At 34.1% G+C, this 24,618-nt stretch overlaps 5 protein-coding genes across 5 annotated transcripts; 1 reads left to right on the forward strand and 4 right to left on the reverse strand.

Annotated features, from left to right (window-relative positions):
- Positions 1–1,818: 1,818 nt before the first annotated feature.
- On the forward strand, positions 1,819–3,374 carry HELRODRAFT_179336 (hypothetical protein; the record flags this gene model as incomplete). Its single annotated transcript, XM_009028175.1, has 4 exons — positions 1,819–1,945; positions 2,249–2,390; positions 2,904–3,031; positions 3,280–3,374. 4 exons carry the CDS (start codon positions 1,819–1,821, stop codon positions 3,372–3,374), a joined length of 492 nt encoding a protein of 163 aa, XP_009026423.1.
- Positions 3,375–3,904: 530 nt separating this feature from the next.
- On the reverse strand, positions 3,905–4,262 carry HELRODRAFT_147601 (hypothetical protein; the record flags this gene model as incomplete). The annotated part of the gene is made up of 2 exons (XM_009028176.1): positions 3,905–3,946; positions 4,131–4,262. Coding segments are annotated over 2 exons (174 nt in total), but the record flags the coding sequence as incomplete, so codon positions are not given.
- A 3,523-nt stretch (positions 4,263–7,785) lies between these two features.
- HELRODRAFT_86578 (hypothetical protein) lies at positions 7,786–8,577 on the reverse strand (the record flags this gene model as incomplete). The annotated part of the gene is made up of 4 exons (XM_009028053.1): positions 7,786–7,843; positions 8,061–8,188; positions 8,261–8,389; positions 8,482–8,577. 4 exons carry the CDS (start codon positions 8,575–8,577, stop codon positions 7,786–7,788), a joined length of 411 nt encoding a protein of 136 aa, XP_009026301.1.
- Positions 8,578–10,909: 2,332 nt separating this feature from the next.
- HELRODRAFT_193539 (hypothetical protein) lies at positions 10,910–14,061 on the reverse strand (the record flags this gene model as incomplete). Its single annotated transcript, XM_009028177.1, has 4 exons — positions 10,910–11,136; positions 11,581–12,031; positions 12,610–12,763; positions 12,968–14,061. 4 exons carry the CDS (start codon positions 14,059–14,061, stop codon positions 10,910–10,912), a joined length of 1,926 nt encoding a protein of 641 aa, XP_009026425.1.
- Positions 14,062–16,032: 1,971 nt separating this feature from the next.
- On the reverse strand, positions 16,033–19,541 carry HELRODRAFT_179340 (hypothetical protein; the record flags this gene model as incomplete). The annotated part of the gene is made up of 3 exons (XM_009028178.1): positions 16,033–16,941; positions 17,917–18,906; positions 19,152–19,541. The coding sequence occupies 3 exons, from the start codon at positions 19,539–19,541 to the stop codon at positions 16,033–16,035; spliced, it is 2,289 nt and encodes a 762-aa protein (XP_009026426.1).
- Between the last annotated feature and the right edge of the window lie 5,077 nt (positions 19,542–24,618).

The raw sequence follows: 24,618 nt of genomic DNA on the forward strand, positions 1-24,618 counted from the left end.
AATATATTTGTGACAGAACCATTCTGACAACACAGCACATGTATAACATTTTTACAAATTCTTCATTCTTTTAAAAACTTCATCATCATATTGAAGATATTTTTCTAGAATCATCTTTATTTTTTCTGCTAGCTTTTAATCTTTAAATTTGTAATAAGAGTTGCCATGTTATTAGTATTAATCCTCTGTGAATATAAATGTGACCTTCTGACTAGCTGGAATTTAACATATGATTTGTACTGTATTCATGACGCACGTGAAATATGTCTCTTAAAATTGTTAACAATAAATCTATTTCACCTTTTAAAACATATTTTCTACGCCAGGGGTAGGCAAACATTTTGCTGTGAGGGCCGCATATGTACTTGAATAGCAAATTTTTTCGACCCGGGGGAGAATTTTTTTATGATTTGTGGCTCTTTTTTTGGTCATAATGTTTGGCTGACGATCTTTTTTTATTTTAGACGAACAAGGCATTGCGGGCCGCATACTTTGCGGGCCGTGGTTTGCCACCCCATGTTGTTCAAATGTTTCGTGAAAGTTAAATATTTTACATTCTATTGTAAAAATAAAATTAAAATTTTCGTTCTTTTAATTTTTTCATTTATTCAAAAATTCGGTGAAGAAAAGGAAGGATAAATTGTTTTAAAATTTTATAAAACAATATATCAGTATTTGTCATCCTTTGTTTAATTTATTTTTTTATGATAAACGTTTTTTTTCAAACAATATATCAATATTTGTTATTCTTTTTTCTATTTGTTGTTGATTATTGTACCACGTCTGACTTAATGTTTATAGATCGATACTCACTCATCTGCATAATGCCATTCCAAGTTCTATCATAAAAATATTTTTTTATTGCTTTAAATCAAAATCAGAATCTGACAGACGCAGAAATGTTTTGTATTGTTTTGTATTAACTATAGAAATTCTGAATTTATAATGCTCTGCTTCGAAAAATTTGGCTGAAAGTAAGCTACAACTAACATAAGAAAATTCATTTCATGTAAATGTAGTGGATGAATAGAGTCACAAATCACAAAAAAGTTAAACTGCAAAACAAGTAAACCATTAATGTATAAAAGAAACTACTATTATTTAGATATGTTTGATTTAAAAAGTATGCATTTGAAATTTTCTGGAATTAATGCTGGAATTAGCATATATAAATTCATTTCAGGATTAGATTGATAAATTGCTGACGAAAAAAAACGAAGTTAACTTTAAAAAACGTCCCAACCTTTCAAGATATGTTTGGTCTTGTGAAAATACTTTTTGAAATCTGTTACATCCAGACTGTTTCCTCTGTTATATTTTCTCGAAATCACAACTCCTACGTTCTGAAGACATGTGTCTCGGATGTTGCAGACGTTCAGTGCAGCTTTCGATATGATTCCCGCCTCAAATGTGTTGCATTCTGTTCCAATATGATCAACTGCGTTGCATGTGAATACCAGTCTGGCATTAGGAGTTGCTTCCTGTTTATCAGAAGATCCAAACTTGCAACCAAGTACGATTCTCAACAGATCTGCAGCTTCTACCAAGTATTTCATTCTGATGATTTTGTAGCAACAACTAAATTGTTTTCTTTTTTCTCTTTTTTTGCGTACATGCATATGTAAGAAGCGCATGTTGAAACGTTTGAAACGAAACTAAACTTAAATCATTATACTGTGGCAAGAAATTATCACATGATTTTTAAAGTTGTTTTATAGTTTAACAAATATTGCAAGCACTCCTAATCGCATTTTGTGTCGTTGTTTCGGAGTTTAACTATAATCAATTACTAAAAGTATTTAGCCATAGGTAAGAGAAATGACACGAGAATTATTTCAGTTTCAGTCCAATTTCATCCCAGTATTAATTCTCAGTGACACCAAAAACATAGTACACTACAGAGTTTGTATAGATGAGATGAATGCGCTCCTTACATACGCTGCATGTGATGATAGGTAGAAATATCTTTCGATTCAACTCGGTAACTGCAACTGCGGTTTGAAAAAAAAAATTATTTAGAAAAATAAATACTTCTAATTTATTCAACGACGACTGTTTAACGTTCACTTCGATGCTTAACAGAGGAACGCTGCTGGAATAAACTTTGATGGTAAACATTTTTTCAAGTCTATTAAGAATTATGTTTTAATTCATGATAATATAATATTTCTTTTATAATTTTACATTTTGCACAAAACATTAACTATAATCAAATACTTCAATTATTCTACAATCACAGAAACAACAGCTCGCTACCTAGGATGCTACGTAGATAAACAGGCGAGAGACCTAACATATCCGTTAGCCGCTGATTACAGTTTAACAACGATAAGGTGCTGGAAAGCTTGTGCCAATCTGAATTACACTGTTTTCGCTACTCAGGTACGCAAGTTGTTATTAAAAATGGTTTGAATTCGCGTTTAAAACTTACAAAATTATTCCGATTTTTTTTCTATCAAACTGTATGAAAAGTTTTAATTTTTAGTTATTTTTCGAAAATCAAAGCATAAAACAAACTGATGACTTGGTGCCTATCGCAATTTTTTATTTTTTTATTCAAATTTATCCCTAATTCAATAAATTATTTATATTCTGATTCATAAATTGAAGTCCCAATTTCCATTATCACCATTTCCTTTAAATTATTTTGTTGAAATTTTCGTGAATACTTGTAAAAAACTTCCTTTTTGTCTGAGTTTTTTTTTCCATTTTAAAAGATAAACTAACCAATAAGCGTTTGATATATAGGTTATTAGTAAAGTTCAAAGAAACCAAACATAAAGATTTTGATTTGAAATATCGTATTAACAGTTTTTAACATTTTTGATTCATATTGGTTGTCTCATTTCTTTCCAATCATGCTAGTGGTTTTATTCATGCCTCTTTTCTCCATCTACATACAGGTCGCATACACCTGTTTCTGCTCCCACACCTTACGGAAGATCCGGTACGGGATGGATTTGTGACAGGAATTGCATTGGATCGCCAAATGAAATTTGTGGAGGAGCATACATGAACAGTGTTTACAGCGGTTTGAGTTTTCAATTTTTCCTGCTGAGAACTTTTTTAGAATTTTTTCTTCAGAGGCACCAATAACAAACACACAGCTCTTATAAATACACGTAGACCAAAACACCATATGCATTCAAATCCAGTTAGCGCAGAAGCAGTGCCAGGCAGCTTAACCTCTACGCCATAACGTCAACCATTTTAAAAGTATCATAAAAAATTATAACTTATAATCCGAGAAAACTGAAAAATTTTTCAAAAAAATTTCAGTTTGCGATAGAGGAATGTATGGATTGGACTGCAACCTGAAGTGTCCATGTGGTTCGCAGTGCCTTTGCGATCGTTTCAATGGTTCGGAGATCTAACACGGCAACAAATCATTGCTATTTAATTTAGTCTAATTGTTTAAAAAACGATTGTCAGTATTTGTTGTGAAATTTTGTATTATTTATTATGAAATTAAGAAATTACGTTGGATTTGATGTTTCAGTTGTGTAAGCCGTGGAGTTTATGAGTTTTAGCCTTGGTAGATAGTTGAAAGAGAGATGTAACGAATACAATTTTGTTGGTATATTTTGTTGTCTCTAGGAATTTTTGATCGAACACGCATCTGTTTTACTGTTTTTGATATTCCACATAAAAAATTTTCTTGAAACAATGAATGAATGGAAAAACGAATTAATTGGTTTCTTAAAAAAAACATCAGTCATGGTTAATTTTCAACATCTAAATAATGATTCCATAAAGTAGAGACTCCAGCACCGTTACTACAGCCACCACCAACTACTCCGACTTCTTCACCACCACCACTGCCGCCACCACTACCACCATCTTCATCCTCTTCATCAACTTCATCATCTGCGTCATCGGCACTCTGAACATCCAGATTGTTTGCTTTCTTGTACTTAACTCTTCTGTTTTGAAACCAGATTTTTACCTGTTTGTTAAAATTACACTGTTATTTTAAGTTTATCATATATATTTCTCAACCAAAATATTAAAAATATCTTTAACCTTATAATATCTTGCAACTTTCACAACCAAAATATGAAAAATATCTCTAAAGTTTACGGAAATTGAGAAAAAATTTTCGGTAATTTTCAAATTCGCAAAAACTCAACAAAAGCGTTACTCGCCTGTTTTTCCGTCAGATGCAGACTCGCGGCAATCTCTATTCTCCTAATGCGGCTGAGGTACATGTTGTCGTTGAAGCATCTCTCCAACTGCAGAAGCTGCACGCTGGAAAAGGCTGTCCTCGCTCGTTTCGTTGCTAATGTTTGTTTCATGGTTTAAATATTTTATTGGAAGTTTTTTTTCATATCTGAAGTTTATTTTGACATTATTTTTCTTACACTAACTTTTTGTATTTTTATTCAAATTTACCTCATTCTGTTAGCTGGCATTAATTGCTGGTTACCAAACTTTAAAAATACCTAATACTACTGCATTTTTTTAGTAAACACTCAATGAATTTAATAATGATTCTATGTTTGCTCGTATATAATGTATGTTTATCATGGGAAAAGTGCTTGAAACTAACTTGTCGTGATTTCCTCGTCACGTTCACCGAAGAAGCTCGTCGCTCCAGATTCCCATGTTTGCCTCCAGGTCCTATCGATACATTCAGCTCTTCGATCACATTCATAATTCAGAAAAATTTCTGAACTCCTTAAAAATTCATTAAAATGTTTCGGATGATAGAAAAACATTCTTGACGTCGGTACGTGAATATTTTTGAATTCATTCATAAAATCTCGACTGTTTTGTTTGCTGGGATCATCTCCTCTGAAGCTGTTCTCATCTTGGCTCGTGCCTCGTGGTTTTCCATGAAAATTGAGAAAGTTTTGTTTGGCAGAATAGTTAAAGTTAGGACACTTGTAGTGTTGGAGTCCAGGCGCCGATGAATTGCTACAATTATTCTGAGGGTAATTATTTTTTAAATTCTGATCTACGACTGGCTTCATAGAGATATTATTCATCGGAAAATAGTTTGAATTGAAATCTTTGCAACTTTTATTATAAATGAACAAATTTTTTTCAAAAAAATCTTCAAAATTGCTCATGTTTTTACGGCACAACTCACAGTTTTCGCTATTTTGTCTGATCGGTGTGTGATATTTCGATACAAAATTCTTTTCTGAAACAGTCGAACAGTCAACATCTAATGCTTTCAATCTGTTCCATAGTTTGTACTTATTGTTATCAGTCTGGGGAAGAGTTTTGGTAGTTGAACATGAAGATGTGCTCTTTTCACTATTACCACACATTAGTGTGTGCTGATCGTTTACAAAATTCGTATTTATTAGACTTTCAACGTCAAATGATTTTGAATTTCTTTCATTTAACTTCAACATATTTGAGTAACAAAAGAATAATTGTTAATAAATTTCAAAATTTTTATACATAATCTGAAAAAATGTCGAATTATTTGTCGGTTTGTAACAATTTTTATATCTGGATGTAAATGGCACTTATCATCTCGACCAATCATTATCGACTGCCAAATATCAACAACCAATCAAATCGATTTGTTTTTATACACTAATTCAAAGCAAAATTGTCATCTATGTTTATTTATTCACAACATATTTTCAAAATTTTTAGAAAAATATTAAAAAAAACTAGTTAAGCCGCATAAAAAATTAAATTCTTCATTAACTAAAAAATTATTTTTCAACTTCACCATAAAAATACCTGCTAAAAATTTACATAAATTATTGAAAAATTTAAAAAAGCCAGATTTTATTTAGTATAAAATACAGGGAGTATAAGCCAGATTTTATTTAGTATAAAATTACACGATCACAAATATCGCACGTTGGAGAGCATGTTTTGCGAACGGCAACAAACTGCGGTAAATGCATACGAGACATCAAGTGGTTATTGACACTGCTGCTAAAGCTGCTAATAAGAGTCCATCTAGTATGAGATGAAGATGTTTTTTTAATCATCTTTTGGTCATCTCATCTTTTTCCTATCGTACGCCAGTAGCTTTAGTGTGTTTTTATTTGTCTAATTTGTAACTGAATTTTAATAAAGTTATGCGTCTGTGTTGTTATCGTTTAAAAATGAATGAATGGTCAGTTGAAAGACCTTTGTCAGTTTTGTTGGTAACACATAATAAATTAATGACCAATAGTTTGTAAACTGTTTTTTAGACGTTTTTTGACAAGTTTTCGTCATTAGGACGCTGTTTTTAATCAAAATCTCTTTAAAAAATCGTTCATTCTAATATTTTTTCAGTGTCACCATAATCAATATTATCATCTTCATCATCAACATAATCATAATCATCAACATCTCAGTCATCATCATCATCTCCGTCATCATCATCATCTTCATCATGATCTCTATCGCCATAAGAAATCTCTTTCCGGAGAAACACTTACTCCAATTAATAACATCAAGTGGGCTAACAACAGCAACAACTCCACCTAAGTAGACTCTCCTTGCAAGATAATTATTATTATTATTATATTAATTATCTTTTTATATTTATATTATAAATTAATATTCTACCGTTATAATTTTATTATAACTGATATATTTTCTTTTTTACTCCTAGATCTTGTTTATATTTTTTCTGGTCTAAAAAATTATATGTAGGAAAATTTTTTTAAACAAAAATGATAAAATCAATGTTAATGTTTTGCTACTTTTTGATATAATTAATTCGGTACTAATATATGTATTATATTTTTATAGATATTTCTATATATTTCTTTCTGGCCTAAAAAATTGATTGAATGTAGTCTATGACAAGATGAATTTTATAGCAAGTAGCGAAATTATAGAAAATCAATAAAAAAAGTAGATAAAAAACAGTTTAAAATTATGAAAGAAACTACTAAAAATTGAAATATTAATAATAAATTGAATAAATATTTTTTAGATTTATGTATCAGCTTTCGTCAAAAATACTTTAAACAGTCTGAAAAATAACACCGAATGAAAATAACCATAAAGATAGGGGGACCCTTACTTTGTAACAAACTTTTTACACCAAAAAATTTAAAGTTTTTCAAGTAAAAATATGATAATTCATAGATGGTTTCATTTCAGTTTTCAATAAATTTCTGATTCATAAAATACCAAAATGCATTTGAAATGTCTCTTGTTGTGGCTCTCAACATCACTGTCGACGGCAGACGATTTTATTCGCCTTCGTGTGGCTCGCTTCCCTGTGGCTGGCTCAAATTTTCTCAATTTTTGTATATTAATCCTCCACTGGCCTCATCATAAAACATCCTATCTAATCAGTACTCAAGTCAAGTGCCAGTCCTGATAATGTAATAAAACAATTAGCATCATATTTGCTCAAAAATTAATTAAAATATACCTAACTGAATAAATGTCTGCTTGCGATCAACACAGGACTGCTTGCTCGCTTACACGGTTTATTGCATGGCTGGTCTACACTTACGTACGTGTCTCATGAAGAAAGAAAATATATGATTATTTTTAGAACTGATATATGATTGAATATATAAATGTAAATACTGACATGAAATGTATGTGTATTTGTGTATAGATAGTGTGTATTTGTAAATGTGGGTGCGTATGTATACTGGGATAAATTTTTCAGTTTATTCAATTTCAACTCAGAGATTTTGTTTAGTCTTTTCAAAATCAAAAAGTCGAATAATTTTTTTCAAATAATTTATTCAGAAATTTATTTTATAAAAATAAATTATAATTATTAAAACAAGTTTTGCTTATAATAAATTTCGTCAAATGTTTCAGAGTGAGACATCAATCCGACAAATCGGCTTTTCACTAGTTTGACAGCTTGCCCTTGTATTTGAAGTCGATTCCTTTTATATGGTTCACCAGCCTGATGCAAACGAATGGATGAACAAATTTAATGGTGAACAATGCGAACATATTTCAATCAAACCCATTTAATCAATCCAATTAATCTACAATTTATATAGCGCCATTTCCGTATTGCTCATTAGCGCTTCTTAACGTTTTTATAGATACACGCGGGTGAACTAACGCATCATTTACGTTGCAGAAATAATTTTTGCAATTTTGAATAAGCAACTGACCATTCCTTGGCAGTTTGAATTTGATTGGAGGAGACGGTCGTGGTGTATCCGCTAAGGTCCTTCTCAAAGTCGGTGTGAATCTTGCGGTGGGAGTCGTACTCGCTGTAACCAGCATCCTTCATCATTTTCTGCACATTTTTCAATTCAAGTACTTGTAAATAAACGTACAATAAAATTATTTTCAATTGTTAAAAATTGACCTCTTCGGTTCTGAAGTGAGTTTCGATGACGTTCCTCAGGTTGGTGAGGGCCTGCGAACTGCCAGGCGACTGTTCGACGTCGTAGATGCCCTTGAACAGTCCCTTGTGCTGCTCATCCAACGTATCGTACTGGTGGCAGGGTGGAGGAGTTGTTAAATAATGTACCGTGCAACAATTGAAATATTCAAGTATGAAATAAACGAGGAACATGAGGTACTCACAGATACACGGAAGGATTCGTTCCACTGGAACGGCGAAGGAATATCAGATGCCAGAAGGCTGGCAACGCAGAGAGCCAAAACGAAGAAAGCTTTCATCTCGAATGTTAGAATCTCAAATTGAATTTGACTTCAATAAAAACTGCTGAGATGATCCGCCTTATATAGCTTTTAAAATATCAAAGTTCATCTCAGAATTCAAAGCCTCTTGTGCAACGTCATATTGAAAAACTAAGTTGGATTTTCAGTTGGTTTATTTGGATGATGGATTTGCAGTTTGTGAGCGCTATTAAAAGCAGCATGTTCTACCAAATTAAAGATGTTAACCTTAAAATTTAGATCATTCCTACCTCAGTCTAAAATGTTCTTCTTAAATCTTTTCAAATATTATTCAATAATTTTCATTCATGCTGGATTCATTGTTAAAATTAAACTCTTCGTACATCAACACGCATCAAGTTTTATCTGTTCCGTTCTTTACCCTTTTCATCTAACCCGCCCTACGATGAACTTCTGCCCCATCATAAGTAAGTCTAATTTCGTACCTCAATTTCAAATATCTACTCAACTTGATCTTGCTATTGAAAAATTGCAGCCGAAATACCTACATACGATTAATAGAAACAATATACGGGTTGAACATTGATTGCCTCGTATCTCAATAGCAAAAAAGTGAAAGGGCCTATACCATGTCAGCAATAAAATCTTTCTTCAAAAATGTTTCAATAATTTTTTTACTGATAATTCCCCGAATTCACGAGCAATATTATTTCGCAACGACATCACTCTTCACTTAACACACATAACATGTTTGTGTGTGTGTGTGCGTGGCGCGCGCGTGTGTGCGCGTGTGTGTGTAGTGAGATGAACTTTTGTGCCACTACCCTAAATTTTCTTTCTAGTCATTTACCTGCCACCATCAAGTCGGAATCTAGTTGAACCCGTCCAACCATCCATGTTCTAAAAATAATTTACCACATTTGTATTTGGATGGTGGATTTGTTAACTGTCCTCTAACCCATTGCATCTAACCTATTTTCTTGGTTCAAAAACCTCTAATAAAACAAAATTATTATTCAATTGCAGAACAAATCTTTAAAATCTTACATTCAGATAATTTCCCGTTATATTGATTGTTTCAACATTTTTCAAAACATCTGTTAAATATAATGTTGTTCATTTACGGTTTAAAAAACTTGTTCTACAAGTTTTATGTACAGATATAATATTTGATGTACGAATTACTGTATATATGAAATCTTTTAAGGTGTTTTCGCTGAATCTAACGGACATGGAAGACTATTTTAGAGATTTCAATTTTTTTTCAATTTAGGAATCCAAATTTTAATACGCATTGAATGGAAGTCATTAGGTACAGCAAAAATTACACACACACGCGCGCGCAATTTATTTAAAAGCAAATCATTAAAATTTAAAATGTTTAAACAATAAAAATAAATTGACTTGAAAACTAGCAAAATAAACTTCATAAAACATCTTGAAATAATCAAAAACAATATAAAGGAAATAACTAAATAAGAACAAAACTCAGATTTGAAATGAAATTTGGCAGGGCTGTAGCTGTGTACAATCAGGTCACTCAAAAATATAGCAATACAGTACTCAAGCAGCAAAAAGTAGATTATAATGCTAACAACAGTTCATAATTCACATAATTTACGCAATTCACATAATTCACATAATTGAATAATCGTCTTCTTCGAACAGATCCAATTCCGAAAAATCGCTAAAACTTTTACAACGCATAAAGCGCAAAAAACATTTTGATTGAAACGTGTTTAGAGGAGAAAAACACACATAAAAACAAGAAAACATGATTAAGATAAACCAAAGAGACAGATGCAGGTAAAGAAACATTCAATCTAAAGATTAACCATGACTGACTGACTGACTGACTTTAACATAAATGTATATACACATTTAAAAACAATTAAAGACAGAAAAGTTATATTTTAACGCATAAATTTAACTCTATAAAAATAGAATCAAAAAGTTTAATCAATGACTGGCTGATAAAAAAATATAAATGCAGGTCGTAGTAAAAGAAATAAAAATTTTAATACATATAAACTTTTTTTTCAAGTCTTAAATAGAAACACTTATAATAAGCACATGAATAATTCGCTTACACACAACACACAGACACAAACAAACAGACAAACATGCATGAATCAGCATTGATATAAACTTAAATTTTTTCAACTGACATTTAAGTATGAAAATAAAGTAAAACAATGTAAGAATAATTTGCATTTAAATATAAATGTAACACACACACACACACACACACACACACACACACACACACACACACACACACACACACACACACACACACACACACACACACACACACACACACACAGATAGAAGACGATGTTAGACGGCCAGTATAAAAAAAATTATGACGTCACTGATACTTAATGACGTAGAAAGCATTGTTGAGAGTAGCCACAAAGAGGAGTTTGTTCAGCGGGTCAATGGCTAGCCTCCAAGCGTCCATGATGTTGTCGTCCAGGATTGTTAGAAAAGTCAAATCCCCGTCAAACAAGGAGATTCGGCCGTTGTTGGCGTCACAGACGAAGATGAAGCAGGAGTCGTTGTAGGGGCGTGAGGTACTGGGATGACTGTGGTGATCTGTTTGAATCAGTGGATGTCGATGAGTGTTTGTGGTCAGTCAGTGGTCAGTGTGTATTGGTGTGTCTGTAATTTTTAGAATGTGCGTACGTGCATGGCTATTTATACTGGCTTCTGAATGCAGTTGAATTACTCAAATGAAATTTATGTGATAATTAAATTAAAGCGTAAAGCGTGAAATGATCAATTAAGACCTCAAATGAGGCTGTGTAATGTAATAAGCGTAATAATCGTACATACATCGATGAACGCCAACAAAACCAAGGCCCAAACGTGTAACATGTTATATGTCGTTTAATAAATAAGCACACATGGAAACAACTTCACAATAAGTAAGGAACAGAAAGAAAGAAAAAGACAGAGAGAAAAAGAAAAAAAGAGAAAGGAGAGAGAGAGAAAGAGAGAGGAATGGAGAAAGAGAAAAAAAGAAAGATGTGTGCCAACCAGAATCAGTCGGTTCCTTTCTATCCAGAGCAGCATGCACGGGGTAATCCACTTGGAGATGTGCTACGCTACCCCTCCCCTCCCCAAAACTTTTCACCATCTTCCCCCACTCATTAACCAAAAAAACTCCACAGAGCTCGTACAAGTGATCGAAGAGGGTGACAAAATGGCTGTCGTCCAATCTACTCGCGTGTAGAATATCTCGGATGGGTGGAATGACCGAAAATGAGGTCGTCGGCTCTGGAAAGGTCAATCCAGTTAATGATGAAGATGATGAAGATGATATTATGAGTAGAGATGATAGGGAGTATTCAAGGATTTTGTTGGTGACGCCTGCAATTAGAAGTCGATCCTGGTTTGAGGAGAGGGAGAGAGTTTCATTCAGTGGGACTAGCCAGGATTTCATGATGAATTTTGGAGGTCCTATGCTAGGATTAAATGGCACGTTAATCTGGTGGGTTTATATGTGATGATGTTGGTTTATATGTGATGATGATCGTTTAAACGTGAAGATGTTGGTTTATATGTGATGATGTTCGTTTAAATGTGATGATGTTTTTTGCAAATGTTATACTGTCCATGATGATGTTGGTGATGATTTCGTCAATGATGATGACAAAAATAATGATAATATTTATAAGACTAGTCAACAAACAAGAACAAGGACGCGCGCGCGCGCACACACACATATACACACACACACACGTATACACACACACACTTATACACACACACACGTATACACACACACACATGTATACACACACACACGCACAAAACAAAGACTTAATTAAATCAACTATAGTTCATTCATTAAGATTGCAGGCATAGGCATACAAACCCTTCTAAAAAAGACACATAGCAAGCTGCAAAAAGTTCACAACAAAAATTGAGAAATGAAGAAATTGGAACAACACAGAGAAACTAGAAAAAAATGAAAATGATAGAGAGAGAGAGAGAGAGAGAGAGAGAGAGAGAGAGAGAGAGAGAGAGAGAGAGAGAGAGAGAGAGAGAGAAAGAGAGAGCAACCTGGTGTATCTTTCCATGTAAATTATCCAGAATGAAGACATAGGTGTGGGAGAGTTCGTCACTGATGATGGTGGTCATATCCCAAGGTGTGTCAAGATCGGGTAAGTGAATTCTTTCTGACGCTGGCTTCTCTTTTAAGGTTGTCAGGTCGAATCTGATGAAAATTGGTTGTTCCTACAATATGTGATTCTAAGTTTTTGAAAAGATATTTCATCATTTATAGAACGTAAAAGTGAATTATCAGAATATATAATGAGTTAAACAACCGGACTAACAACTAACTCATCCTCAAGCAAACGGTTAACCAGCCGATCTATGAAAACAAAATAAACCCCAAGATAGTCAGCCACCAGCCAACCTTAGAATATCTCCGGAATTTTCTACAGCCACAAAAAATTCTCCTCTGCCAACAGCAATGGCAGCTACTCCACACGACGTCTCCTTACATTTCTTCCACACCACTTTTGGAACGTTTCTTAAACTTTCTTCCACATTTCTGCCATCAACATCTTCACAACCTGGCACTTTTTCAATGGTAGAAGCAGTATTTAAAGTTTCTAAATTTGAATTTGGTTTTTTGAACTCTTTGATCTTTTTCTGAAGTTCAATGTGTCCAAGTAAGGAGAGAGTGTCGATATGTAGATTGGAAGGAATGAACTGAGCAGAGGTCGTTTCTCTCTCCTTACCGTGCAGTGAAAACATTTTAATGTGCTCTGTACGTCTCTTGACATTCCTCACTGAATCTATCAACTCCTCCTCAGTAGCATGCTCTAACATGGCTTTCACGTATGAATTAAAGTACTCTAGATCATCATCAATTGATTTTTTGTTATTCATTTTAAAGTTTTCCATGTCCTTCATGCACTTGCTTTTCACCTGGCTCACTTGCTTCAGCAAATCTGCAGCCTGCCTTTTGATCACTGCCTCCAAATATTCTGCCTTCTCTTTTATTTCTTTTGAAGTTAGATCCAACTCATCTAAAACTTCTTTTTTTGTTTTGAGTTCAGCTTCAATTTCATTTTCAAGTTGTGTTGTTTTTCTGTGAATGTCCCGTGACATAGACCTCATTTCTTCTTTAACAACGGCAGCCATTTCTTGGAGGTCGATGCAATTGTGTTTGTCGTGATAGCCAGTCGAACAGACCGGGCATCCCATACTTTCACAATCTACACAGAAAAAATTTATTTCAACATTTGGATGCACGGAACAGAATGATTTTTCTGCTCTGGTATCAGTTTTGACCATACGAGAGAGGAATTTAGTTTCATTGCAAGCGGCTTTATTGTCTGGCAAAAATTTTTCCCCACAAATTGGACAATAGAAACCTTCATCTACAGTGAATTTGGATTCGTAGTCGCTTAGACACAAAGAGCAGAAGGAATGAAAGCATGGTAGCTGTTTAGGCCCTTTCAGAACATCCATACATAGCCGACATTTTATTAAATTCTCCATTCTCCCTAAAAATTAATTTAAAAAATATTTTTAAAACACAGTTACACACATGCACACATACAATACGAATACATACACACACAAATATAATATTATAAAATAAATTATATTACAATTATATAATTAATTTTTATAACAATACACATATAAAATATTAATTATAATCAAAAAACCAAACCTCAGAGGCGCAAAAATCAAAAGAAACAAAAATATGAATTTCTGAATTAGTGAATTACTAGTATTACTACAAAACAGACATAATGATGATGGAAAACATAGAATTTAACAACGTAGTATTGAGTGAGGAATGTTAACAAAGATTTAGTTAGCCATTAGAAACCTAAAAATATCTGACGATTAAAAAAATAACACCTCTTTTCATTAAAAAAATAAAAACTACGTTATGATGAATACAGAAAAAGAAAACATTGAAACGTACGAGACTGAAGTTAGCCACGATGGCTGACCGACCTAAGAGACCGTGAAAAACCAATCAGTCAGTCAGTCAGTCAGTCAGTCAGTCAGTCAGTCAGTCAGTCAGTCAGTCAGTCAGTCAGTCAGTCAGTCAGTCAGTCAGTCAGTCAGTCAGTCAGTCAGTCAGTCAGTCAGTCAGTCAGTCAGTCAGTCAGTCAGTCAGTCAGTCAGTCAGTCAGTCAGTCAGTCAGTCAGTCAGTCAGTCAGTCAGTCAGTCAGTCAGTCAGTCAGTCAGTCAGTCAGTCAGTCAGTCAGTCAGTCAGTCAGTCAGTCAGTCAGTCAGTCAGTCAGTCAGTCAGTCAGTCAGTCAGTCAGTCAGTCAGTCAGTCAGTCAGTCAGTCAGTCAGTCAGTCAGTCAGTCAGTCAGTCAGTCAGTCAGTCAGTCAGTCAGTCAGTCAGTCAGTCAGTCAGTCAGTCAGTCAGTCAGTCAGTCAGTCAGTCAGTCAGTCAGTCAATCAATCAATCAATCAGCTTATAAAGCGCTATTCCGCGATGTTCAACAGCGCACTTCAATGAATTTTGAAAACAGATGGGTCTTGAGATGCGCTCTGAACTTCGTAATTGATGGAGAAGTAGCCAGATAGGAAGGTAGAGAGTTCCAGAGAAAAAAGCCAGAAAAAGCAAATACAAATTTAGCAAGAGTGTTTAACACGAGTTAAGAGGAAGTGAGAGAAATAGAGAAAGAGGTTTACATGTTAAACACGTATATGTTAAACAGCTTGTTCAATGGATTGCACTCTTCCTAGGAATCAGAGGAATCAAACGACACACAACCAGCCTATTTGAATACATGTTAAACGACGCATCACATACAGAGCCTTTGATAATAAGTGGAGATATTTTTGCCATATTCGAACCTGGTCACAGAAGAAAATTCACGATATTAGAACAACGATAAAATGAGCAACAAAATGTATTTTTTGAAATTATTTTCCAAACTGTTATTTTCTTTATTTATAATTTAATAGTATACTTTAAAAGTTTAAATTAAACATTTTTCTCATATATTTAATTTCAACAAATTGGCTGAAAACAGTCTTCAAAATATCCGTAGATGCTTAACATTCAGAGATTTTACTTAAATTTAAACGCAAATACAATGAGATGTGTGTACGTGTGTGTGTACGTGTGTGTACGTACGTACGTGTGTGTGTGTACATGTGTGTGTATGTGTGTTCATTTATTTCTTTATATTTACAATATAAGCAAAATTGTATGCAGTAAGATTGTGAGGTACATTTAACGCAATGATGACAACAACAACAATAATAATATTAGTAATATAAGTAAAAAACCAATAAATAAAATAATTACAACAACAATAATAATAATAATAACATTGTTAATAGATACATGATACATTTCAATAGCAATGACAAAATTGTATGCCCCTTTAAACAAACATAATAATTTTTATTATTTGGTGAGAATAATAATCATAATAAATAAATAAATAAATTAATTAATTAATAAAGATAAAAAGTTCAAAACGTAGGTTCAAAAATAAACAAGTTTATTGGCGACATTGCCATCCTGTTCAACCAAATGCGAGAACTCCAAGACCGGTGATGATGACGACGACGACGACGATAGAGATGGTGATGATAATGATGATTGTAAAGGTGGCGATGATGATGATGCTGATGATAATGAAGATGGCGATGATGATGATGATGATGTTGACGATCGACGGTTTGGTTTATAATCATAAGAAATATTACTGAAAGTCAGTCGTCTGACGATTTCGCGGGTTAAAATTCGTGGCGTTGGCGTTTCCTGCTGCTTCTGCTGCTGCTGAGGTGTCGATAGGAATGATTGTTGTTGTTGTTGCTGTTGTTGTTGGTGTTGTTGTTGTTGTTGCAGCTGTTGTTGTTGGTGTTGTTGTTGCTGCTGCTGCTGTTGTTGCTGTTGCGACTCCGTTGACGTTGTTGAAGTCGCTACAAGTGACAGTGACGGTAATTGATATGACGTTGTTGTAGTTGTTGCAGCCGTCGTCATAGTCACACTGTCTACGTTGTTGTTTTTGTTGTTGTTTATGTTTTCAAAAGTATTATTATTATTGTTGCTGTTGTTGTTGTTGATGATGATGTTGTTGTCACTTTTATTAAAATTTTGCGCTCTACTTTGGAAATTGTTGAAAATTATTTCCATGAGGTTAATGGAAGCCGTTATGCTTGCTAAAGCGTTTTGTTGCGTTTTTTCACATGTATGTTGTTGTAGTTGAAGTTGTTGCTGGTGCTGTAGCCTTTGTTGCTGTTGTTTGTTTCTGATAGAGTTTTGTTGTTTTTGCAATATCAATAATGTTTGTTGCTGGATCTTTCGTTTCTGGGACAACATCAACTGAAGTTGTTGTTTTTGTTGTTGCTGATGTGGCTGTTGCTGGCTTAGTTGCTGCTGCTCCGACTGCTGTTGTTGTTGTTGGGATGGTGGTGTTACTAAATCATCAAAAAACTTGCTTTTTTGTAAGTAGCATTGAACTCTTAGAGGCGGTATTCCACATGATAATAACGATGGCGATGATGTTTTTGTGGTTGCCGTTGGTGCCGTTGATGTGGCTACTGCAGTTGCTGATGTTATTGTACTAGCTGTCGTAGTTGTGGTTGCTAATGTAGTAGTCATAGTAGTTGTGGTTGCTGTTGATTGTTCCAGCGATGAAAATGCTGATATTTCGCTTGTTGGTTTTGCTGTTGCTGATGGTGTTGTCATCCCAAATGAGATCCACTTTATTTTTGTTGTTTTATTCTTCGTCGCCATATTTTTTAAACTCCTCACCGTCCTCAAGCTCTTTCTCCTCACTCTCACTTTCGCCCTATCTCTCCTCAGTGATGATGATGACGATGATGGCGGTAGTGGTGGTAGTGATGATGATGATGGTGTTGCTGCTGATGATGATGATGATAAAGAAGGTGTTAATGAAAAAGTTGATAACAGTTTTGTTGCTGTGGATCGCAATTTTGATGATGATAACATTGATCCAAATGATGAGGATGATGATGATGATATAGTAGAAGATGATGATGATGATGTTGTTGTTGATGATGATGCTACAGAAGCAGATGATGATGATGTTGATGTTGATGATGATATTGAAGCAGATGATGATGACGTTGATGATGATGATGGTAACGGGGCAGCGTCAGTTCTAGATGACATCATTGTAGATGATGACGAAACGGTTATTGAAGGTGACGATCGCCACAATGATGATGATGATGATGATGAGAATGATGATGATGATGATGACGATGATGATGATTGTGTGGTTATCATTGAAACGGATGTCGATAATGATACAGCAGTTGTCGCTACTGGTAATGATGATGATGAGGATGTTATAACTGACAATGATGACGACGACGACGATAATGATCTACTACTGACTGCAGATGAAGACGTCAAAGATGAAGCTGCTGTCGTTGAGATTGTTGGCGTCGGTAATGATAACAAAGGTTGTGATGATGATGATGATGACGGTAGTGTCAGTGATGATGATGATGATGATGAAATTTTTGGTAATGATGATTCTGGAAGTTCTGATAGTGATACTGGAAGTCCTGATAGTGATACTGGAAGTCCTGATAGTGATACAGGAAGTCCTGATAATGATAGTGGCTGCAGACCACCACCAACGTCATCATCCTCTTCATCATTCATCAATCCATCCAGGCCGGCACAAACCTCGCTGCAGAACACCAATGTGACGATGACGTTGTAGCCACCGTTCAGGTGATGACGACCGTCATCTGCATTACTAGCCTCATCATAATTAGACCTGGCTGATTTCATTTTCGTAAAAAATTTCCTCCCCATGAGCGAGGCAGTACATGTTTGACATCGAAAGCACGAACCATCGGCATGCCAAACGCTATTCTCGTTCACTTGAAAGTAGTTTGTGTCCGTGAGAACGGCTTTTGAACAGGACGAACAACGTTTTGCGTGGTGAACATCGTAACATTGCAAACAACAGATGCTAAATTTGTATTCGTTTGTGTTACTGCTGTTGTTGTACTGATATATCATGTTGTTGTTGCTGTTAACCACTTCACGACGATCCATGCTAAAATATCTTGCATTTATTTCATCGATACTTCGATAATGGCTGCTGTTACTGTGGTTATTATCGAAGCTGCAATAGCTGCCGATGTTGTAGTAGTCGTTGTGGTTGTTGAAGTTACTGCTGTTGCTGTTGTAGTTGTAGTGGTAATCCCCATTGTTTCTGTTTATACCGACACCGATTGATGATCTTTTCTCTTGGGCGATGACGCATTCACTTCCGGCAAGTGTCACGTGACAGTGGCAGCAGACGAAGTGGCGTAGATGAAAGTAATGGCCGTTATTCGATACGATGTCTGAGGCGGTTGGCTGGAGGGCCTGTGTTGGAGATGAAGGTGATGGTTGTGAGGATCATACGGTGAAGATGTTGGTAATAAGGATGATGATAGTAAAATGCAGGAAGTGTTGATTTACATTGAATGCTTAAAATTTTTTTAAATCCCAAAAACAAAACACACACACACGCACACACACACGTACACGCGCACACACAAAGTAGGCTATACAAATGAATGTGAAAAAATAGTACTAGCCTCATCACAAACAGCACAAAATATTCCGACTGTACTGGTCATGTTGTTGTTGTTGTTGTTGAAACGTGCCAATTGTTGTTGTTGTTTGATAAATCTACGCTGTTGCGGCTGTAGCTGTTGTGGCTGTTGATGTCGTTGTTGTGGTTGTTGATGTCGTCGTTGTGGTTGTTGTTGATGTTTGTTGAAGTAATCGTAATCATTTGTTGGCACGCACTTGAGCAGAGCTGATTCAATTCGTTGTCGTTGTTGAGAATGTCGTCGTAGGAACATGTTGTAATAGTAGTCGTCACTTTGTTGATGTTGCTGTATGTATTGTTGTTGTTGCTGATGTTGTTGTTGTTGCTGAACGTGGTTGTTGATGTGATTGCGACTGAGTTGATGTCTTTCTTTGTGAAGGAGTTTTTTCAAGAACGAACTCATTTTTTATGTTCTCGTTTTGTCGTTTTGATTTACTATACCGCTGCTGTCAGTAATGCTGCTGTTGTTGTTGTTGTTATTAATGTTGTCGTTGTTGAGGTTGTTGTTAATGTTGTTGTTATTAATGTTGTCGTTGTTGAGGTTGTTGTCAACGTTTGTATTGTATTTGATGTAGTTTTGTTAAAGTTGTTTTGATGTAATTGTTGTCTTTGCCTATTTTGTTTAACAAAGTTTGTCTATATTTTTTATAGTTATTAGTTGATCAGCGAACTTTCTAAAAGACTCTTGCTTTAAACCAGCTCCTAAACAAAATAATAAAAATCTCATATTAAACTTTTTATAAATATAAATATATATTTACATACATATATAGAGAGAGAAAGGATTTAATTATACTTAAAATAATAATAATTTTATATTAATAACTTCATTATTTTAATAAATATAATAAATAAATTCCAAACCTTTAGTATAAAGTCTTAGTTAAGTAAATCCAAGCGATATGTAGCAGAAGCCAATTTGTTCATTACTATGAGTAACTGAAATTTATGCAAATGCCACCATCACAGCCCTTTATATATATTCTGCAATCACACACACACATACACGCACGCACACATACATATACACTTGTATATGTATGTTCATTATGGTATTTTTATGTGCGTGTGTGTGTGAATGTAATAAAGTTATCACCACTTTACAATCGTAATAATAATCCAAACGAATACCAATACATACATGTGTATATGTGTGTGTGTGTTTGTATGTGTGTATGAGTTTGTATGTGTGTGCGTGTGTGTTTGTCTGTTTGTATGTGTTTATGAGTTTGTATGTGTGAGTTTGTATGTGTGTGTATATGTGTGTGTTGTTATTTTATCCTTAATGATATTTATAGATTTGAATTTGATGTGATTATTTATATGTGTGATTGTAAATATTTTTGTGTGTTTGTGTGCAAAAATACACTATATTATTTATGTTTGTGTGTGTGCGTGCGTGTGTGCGTGCGTGCACAATGATGAATGTTCTTATTTGTGACAAATTTATTAACCCCCCTACCAATGACATCTTCACTGAACGCACACAAACACACACAGACGCACGCACACAAACACACACATATATATATAAATATACACAAAATCGCATACATACATGCATTACATTACATACATATATGTGCATATTCTTGAACACGTACAATTATTCCTTCAGATATTTACACATGCTTACACAAATACATACATACATACACACACACACACACACACAGAGATACACTCACATACAAACACACACATACATACATACACATGTCAAACGTGGCACCCTGTGTGGAAAGCAATGGAAAGATTAATTTTGAAATGACTTATCGCTGAACGATAAATAATTTACTCTATGTAACTCCTCTTAACTATTTTTTTATGATGTTTAAAAAATATTATTATTAAACAATATAATTATGGAAAATTATGAATAAATATATTTTTTATTAAGTTCGTGTGTGGCTTAAGTGTGATTTATATATCATGGTATTTAAATTGCATTTTAGAATAATGCATACGCCCATATCTATTGAGAAGATAAATGCATGTGTGCATGTGTATTTATTTGTATGTATATGTGTATTTGTATGTGTGTGTATTTGTGCGTGTGTGTATGTGTGTATATGCATGCGTGTATAGTATAGCTAGCTTCATTTGGTTTACACACACACACACATACACATGTATTAGCATATGATTGTTCATTAGCATTTATATATGTATACGCATTGTTAAATATATAGAGATTTTAAAATTTACATAACGCATGAACACACACACAAACATACGCACACATACATAGACATACTCACATATACAGAGATTTACACACACACACACACATACGCACACACGTACATAAACACACACACGTACACACGTGTATGAACATACACACATACATACCATCACGCCATGGTTTGTCTTTATAATTACTCACCTCACCTGCCCAATATTCATAAACAACAACAAACAAACATATATACAAACATATCTGGAGAATATGTTGGTATGTATGTATGTGTGTGTGAGTGTGAATGTATGTGTATGTAGGAATGTATGGATGAAAACATGTACGTTTGTATGCATGTGTGTATGTGTGTGTGTGTCTGTACGTGATTGTATAATACGTAATACAGTGATTTGTATTTTTGAAGATGTAATTGTATAGTGTTATATGTATATGTGTGTATGTATGCATACATTTGTGTGTGTGTTTGTGTGTATGCATACATGTGTGTGTGTTTGTGTGTGCTTGTGTGTGCGTGTTAAATGAATTAGTCACACATCCATCATTATAAAGATATAATGATAAACAAATTTGTAATGGCACGCAGAAAAGAGTTCGCGACTAAATTAAAGTAATTTTGAAATAAAATTTGGCCTATTTAAACGCTTAAATTATTATTATCAAGTTGAAAATTCATTATTTCCATAACGATAACAACAACATTTTCCTCTACAACAACAACGTCAATAACATTAACAGCGTGAAAAAACATTAAAAACTACATCAGCAACATTAATACCAGAAGCAGAAACAAAATTATAAGCAATCGTAGAAAATTAATCAACAACAACTTTACGTGAACAACATCAACTACTACTACTACTACTACTACTACTACTACTATTACTACTACTATTACTACTACTTCTACTACTACTACTTCTATACTACTACTACTATTATTAAAACTACTACTACTACTACTGCTGCTGTTGTTGCTGCTTTGTTGTTGTTACTACTACTACTACTGCTGTTGTTGTTGATATATTTTAACAAAATACTACAATAACAATATAAACAACAAACAACAACAACAACAAATAAACAGCAACAATAGTAATATTAATCCCAAAACTGCTAACAAAATGTAATCCCGTACAGTTGTTTGTTTGCAAAGTTAGGCGCATTGTCTGGCTAATCATTTCTGCTTGTGACGTAATAGTTCCTGTGTGACGTCATCATCGAACAGCGGAAGTTGTATTTGATGACCGCTTGGTCGTTAAATTTGTTTGTTGTTTAAATATTGACAAACATTCGGATCAATAAACTTTATAACAACCTCCTCATCGTCTTCATCATCTTCTTCATCATCATCATCTTCTTCTTCATCATCATGTTCTTCTTCATCATCATCATCATCTTCGTCAACACAGTCACGCATACATTAGCATAAATTACATCAAAATACATTGCATGTTTTAGAAATATCAACTATTTTAATTATAAAGTGACATGACGATGACATACAAATTTTATTACTACGGCACCAGTATCGTAAATGTATCAACTTTGCCAGTAAGATTGTTGTAACAACAATCACAAAAACAACAGCTTTAACATCACGTGTTAATGTCATTATTAATGTTGTTATTATTTATGTTATGATAATATAATGTAGTATAATTATACAACTCCAACAATAAAAGCTACGAAGAGTTAAGGAAACTAGACCGTAAAAATTCCAACATCTATCAACAACATTAACAGCCAGCAGTACAAACATTATCACATCATCAACAACAACAACAACATCATCAACAACATCAACAATTACAACAACAACAACTACAGCATCATCATCAACAACAGCAACTACAACATCAACAACCACAACAGCAACAACAACAACAGCACACTTAATAATGGGTTTCAATGACACGAGGTCACCGTATTATGCCTTCAGTCCTATCTGACACTACCTGCACAACAACAAAAATACCTTTGCTACTACTACTACTACCGCTGCTGCTGCTACTACTACCACTACTACTACTACTACTGCTACTACTACTACCGCTGCTACTACTACTACTGCTACTACTACTGCTACTACTACTACTACTACTACTACTACTACTACTACTACTAATACTACTACTATTACTAATATTACTAATACTACTACTACTACTGCTAGTGCTGCTACAGCTGTTACTACTACTGTTGCTAATACTACTACGACTGCTAAAGCTACGGCTGCTATAACTACAGCTGCTACTATTATAATTACTACTATAATTACTACTCTACTAATGCTGATACTGCTACAACTACTAATGCGGCTTCTCCTACCGCGATTAATACAGCCACAACGACAACAACAATAACAACACTAACATCCGCCCAAGTATTTCAATGAGGAAAGTATGTTAATACATCCATCCATAGGACTGATCTGATACTCACCTAATAATTACCGTCCACATACTTTTGCGTGTACGTTACTGCTTTGTCGTATTGCTGAGTCCTTGTTTGTGTTTTTGTTTGTTCGTTCGTTTGTTTGTTTGTTTGTTTGTCTGTTTGTTTGTCTGCTTGTCTGTCTGTCTGTTTGTTTGTTTGTATTTGTTCGTTTGTCTGTCTGTTTGTTTGTCTGTCTGTTTGTTTGTTCGTTCGTTTGTCTGTTTGTTTTGTAGGAGATTTTTTGTGATGTTGTATGTTTTTGGTTTGTCAAGTAAGAGAAAGAAAGAGAAAGAGAGAAAGATTGAAAAAGAGAAAGAAAGAGAAAGAGAGAAAGATTGAAAAAGAGAAAGAAAGAGAGAAAGATTGAAAAAAGAATAAACGAAACTTGAAAAATAAAAAGAGAAAAAAGAGAGAGAGAGAGAGAGAGAGAGAGAGAGAGAGAGAGAGAGAGAGAGAGAGAGAGTAGAGGAACCTCTAATTTATATTTCGCCTAAGCTGGGTCGTGAACTGTTACATGCTAAGATATGGTTATTAAGATGGCGATGATGGTGACGATGTTATTGTTGTTGTTGATGATAAATATTATTATTATTATTATCATGTTGTTGTTGATAATGATGATGATGATGTTAGCGAAGATGACAGTGATAATGATGATGATAACAGTGATAATTATAATATTTGTAATTATCTATAATTTTTTTCATATTTATTCGTTCGTTCGTTCTTTCGATCGTTCGTTCAATCATTTATTTTTTCTTCCACTCAAACATCTGCCCCTATTCAAATTTCAAAATAGTTCACAAATCAAACTCAAACAAATTTTATTGGTCTATCGAAT

Source organism: Helobdella robusta (genome assembly GCF_000326865.2).
Source record: "Helobdella robusta unplaced genomic scaffold HELROscaffold_53, whole genome shotgun sequence".
NCBI lineage: Eukaryota > Metazoa > Annelida > Clitellata > Rhynchobdellida > Glossiphoniidae > Helobdella > Helobdella robusta.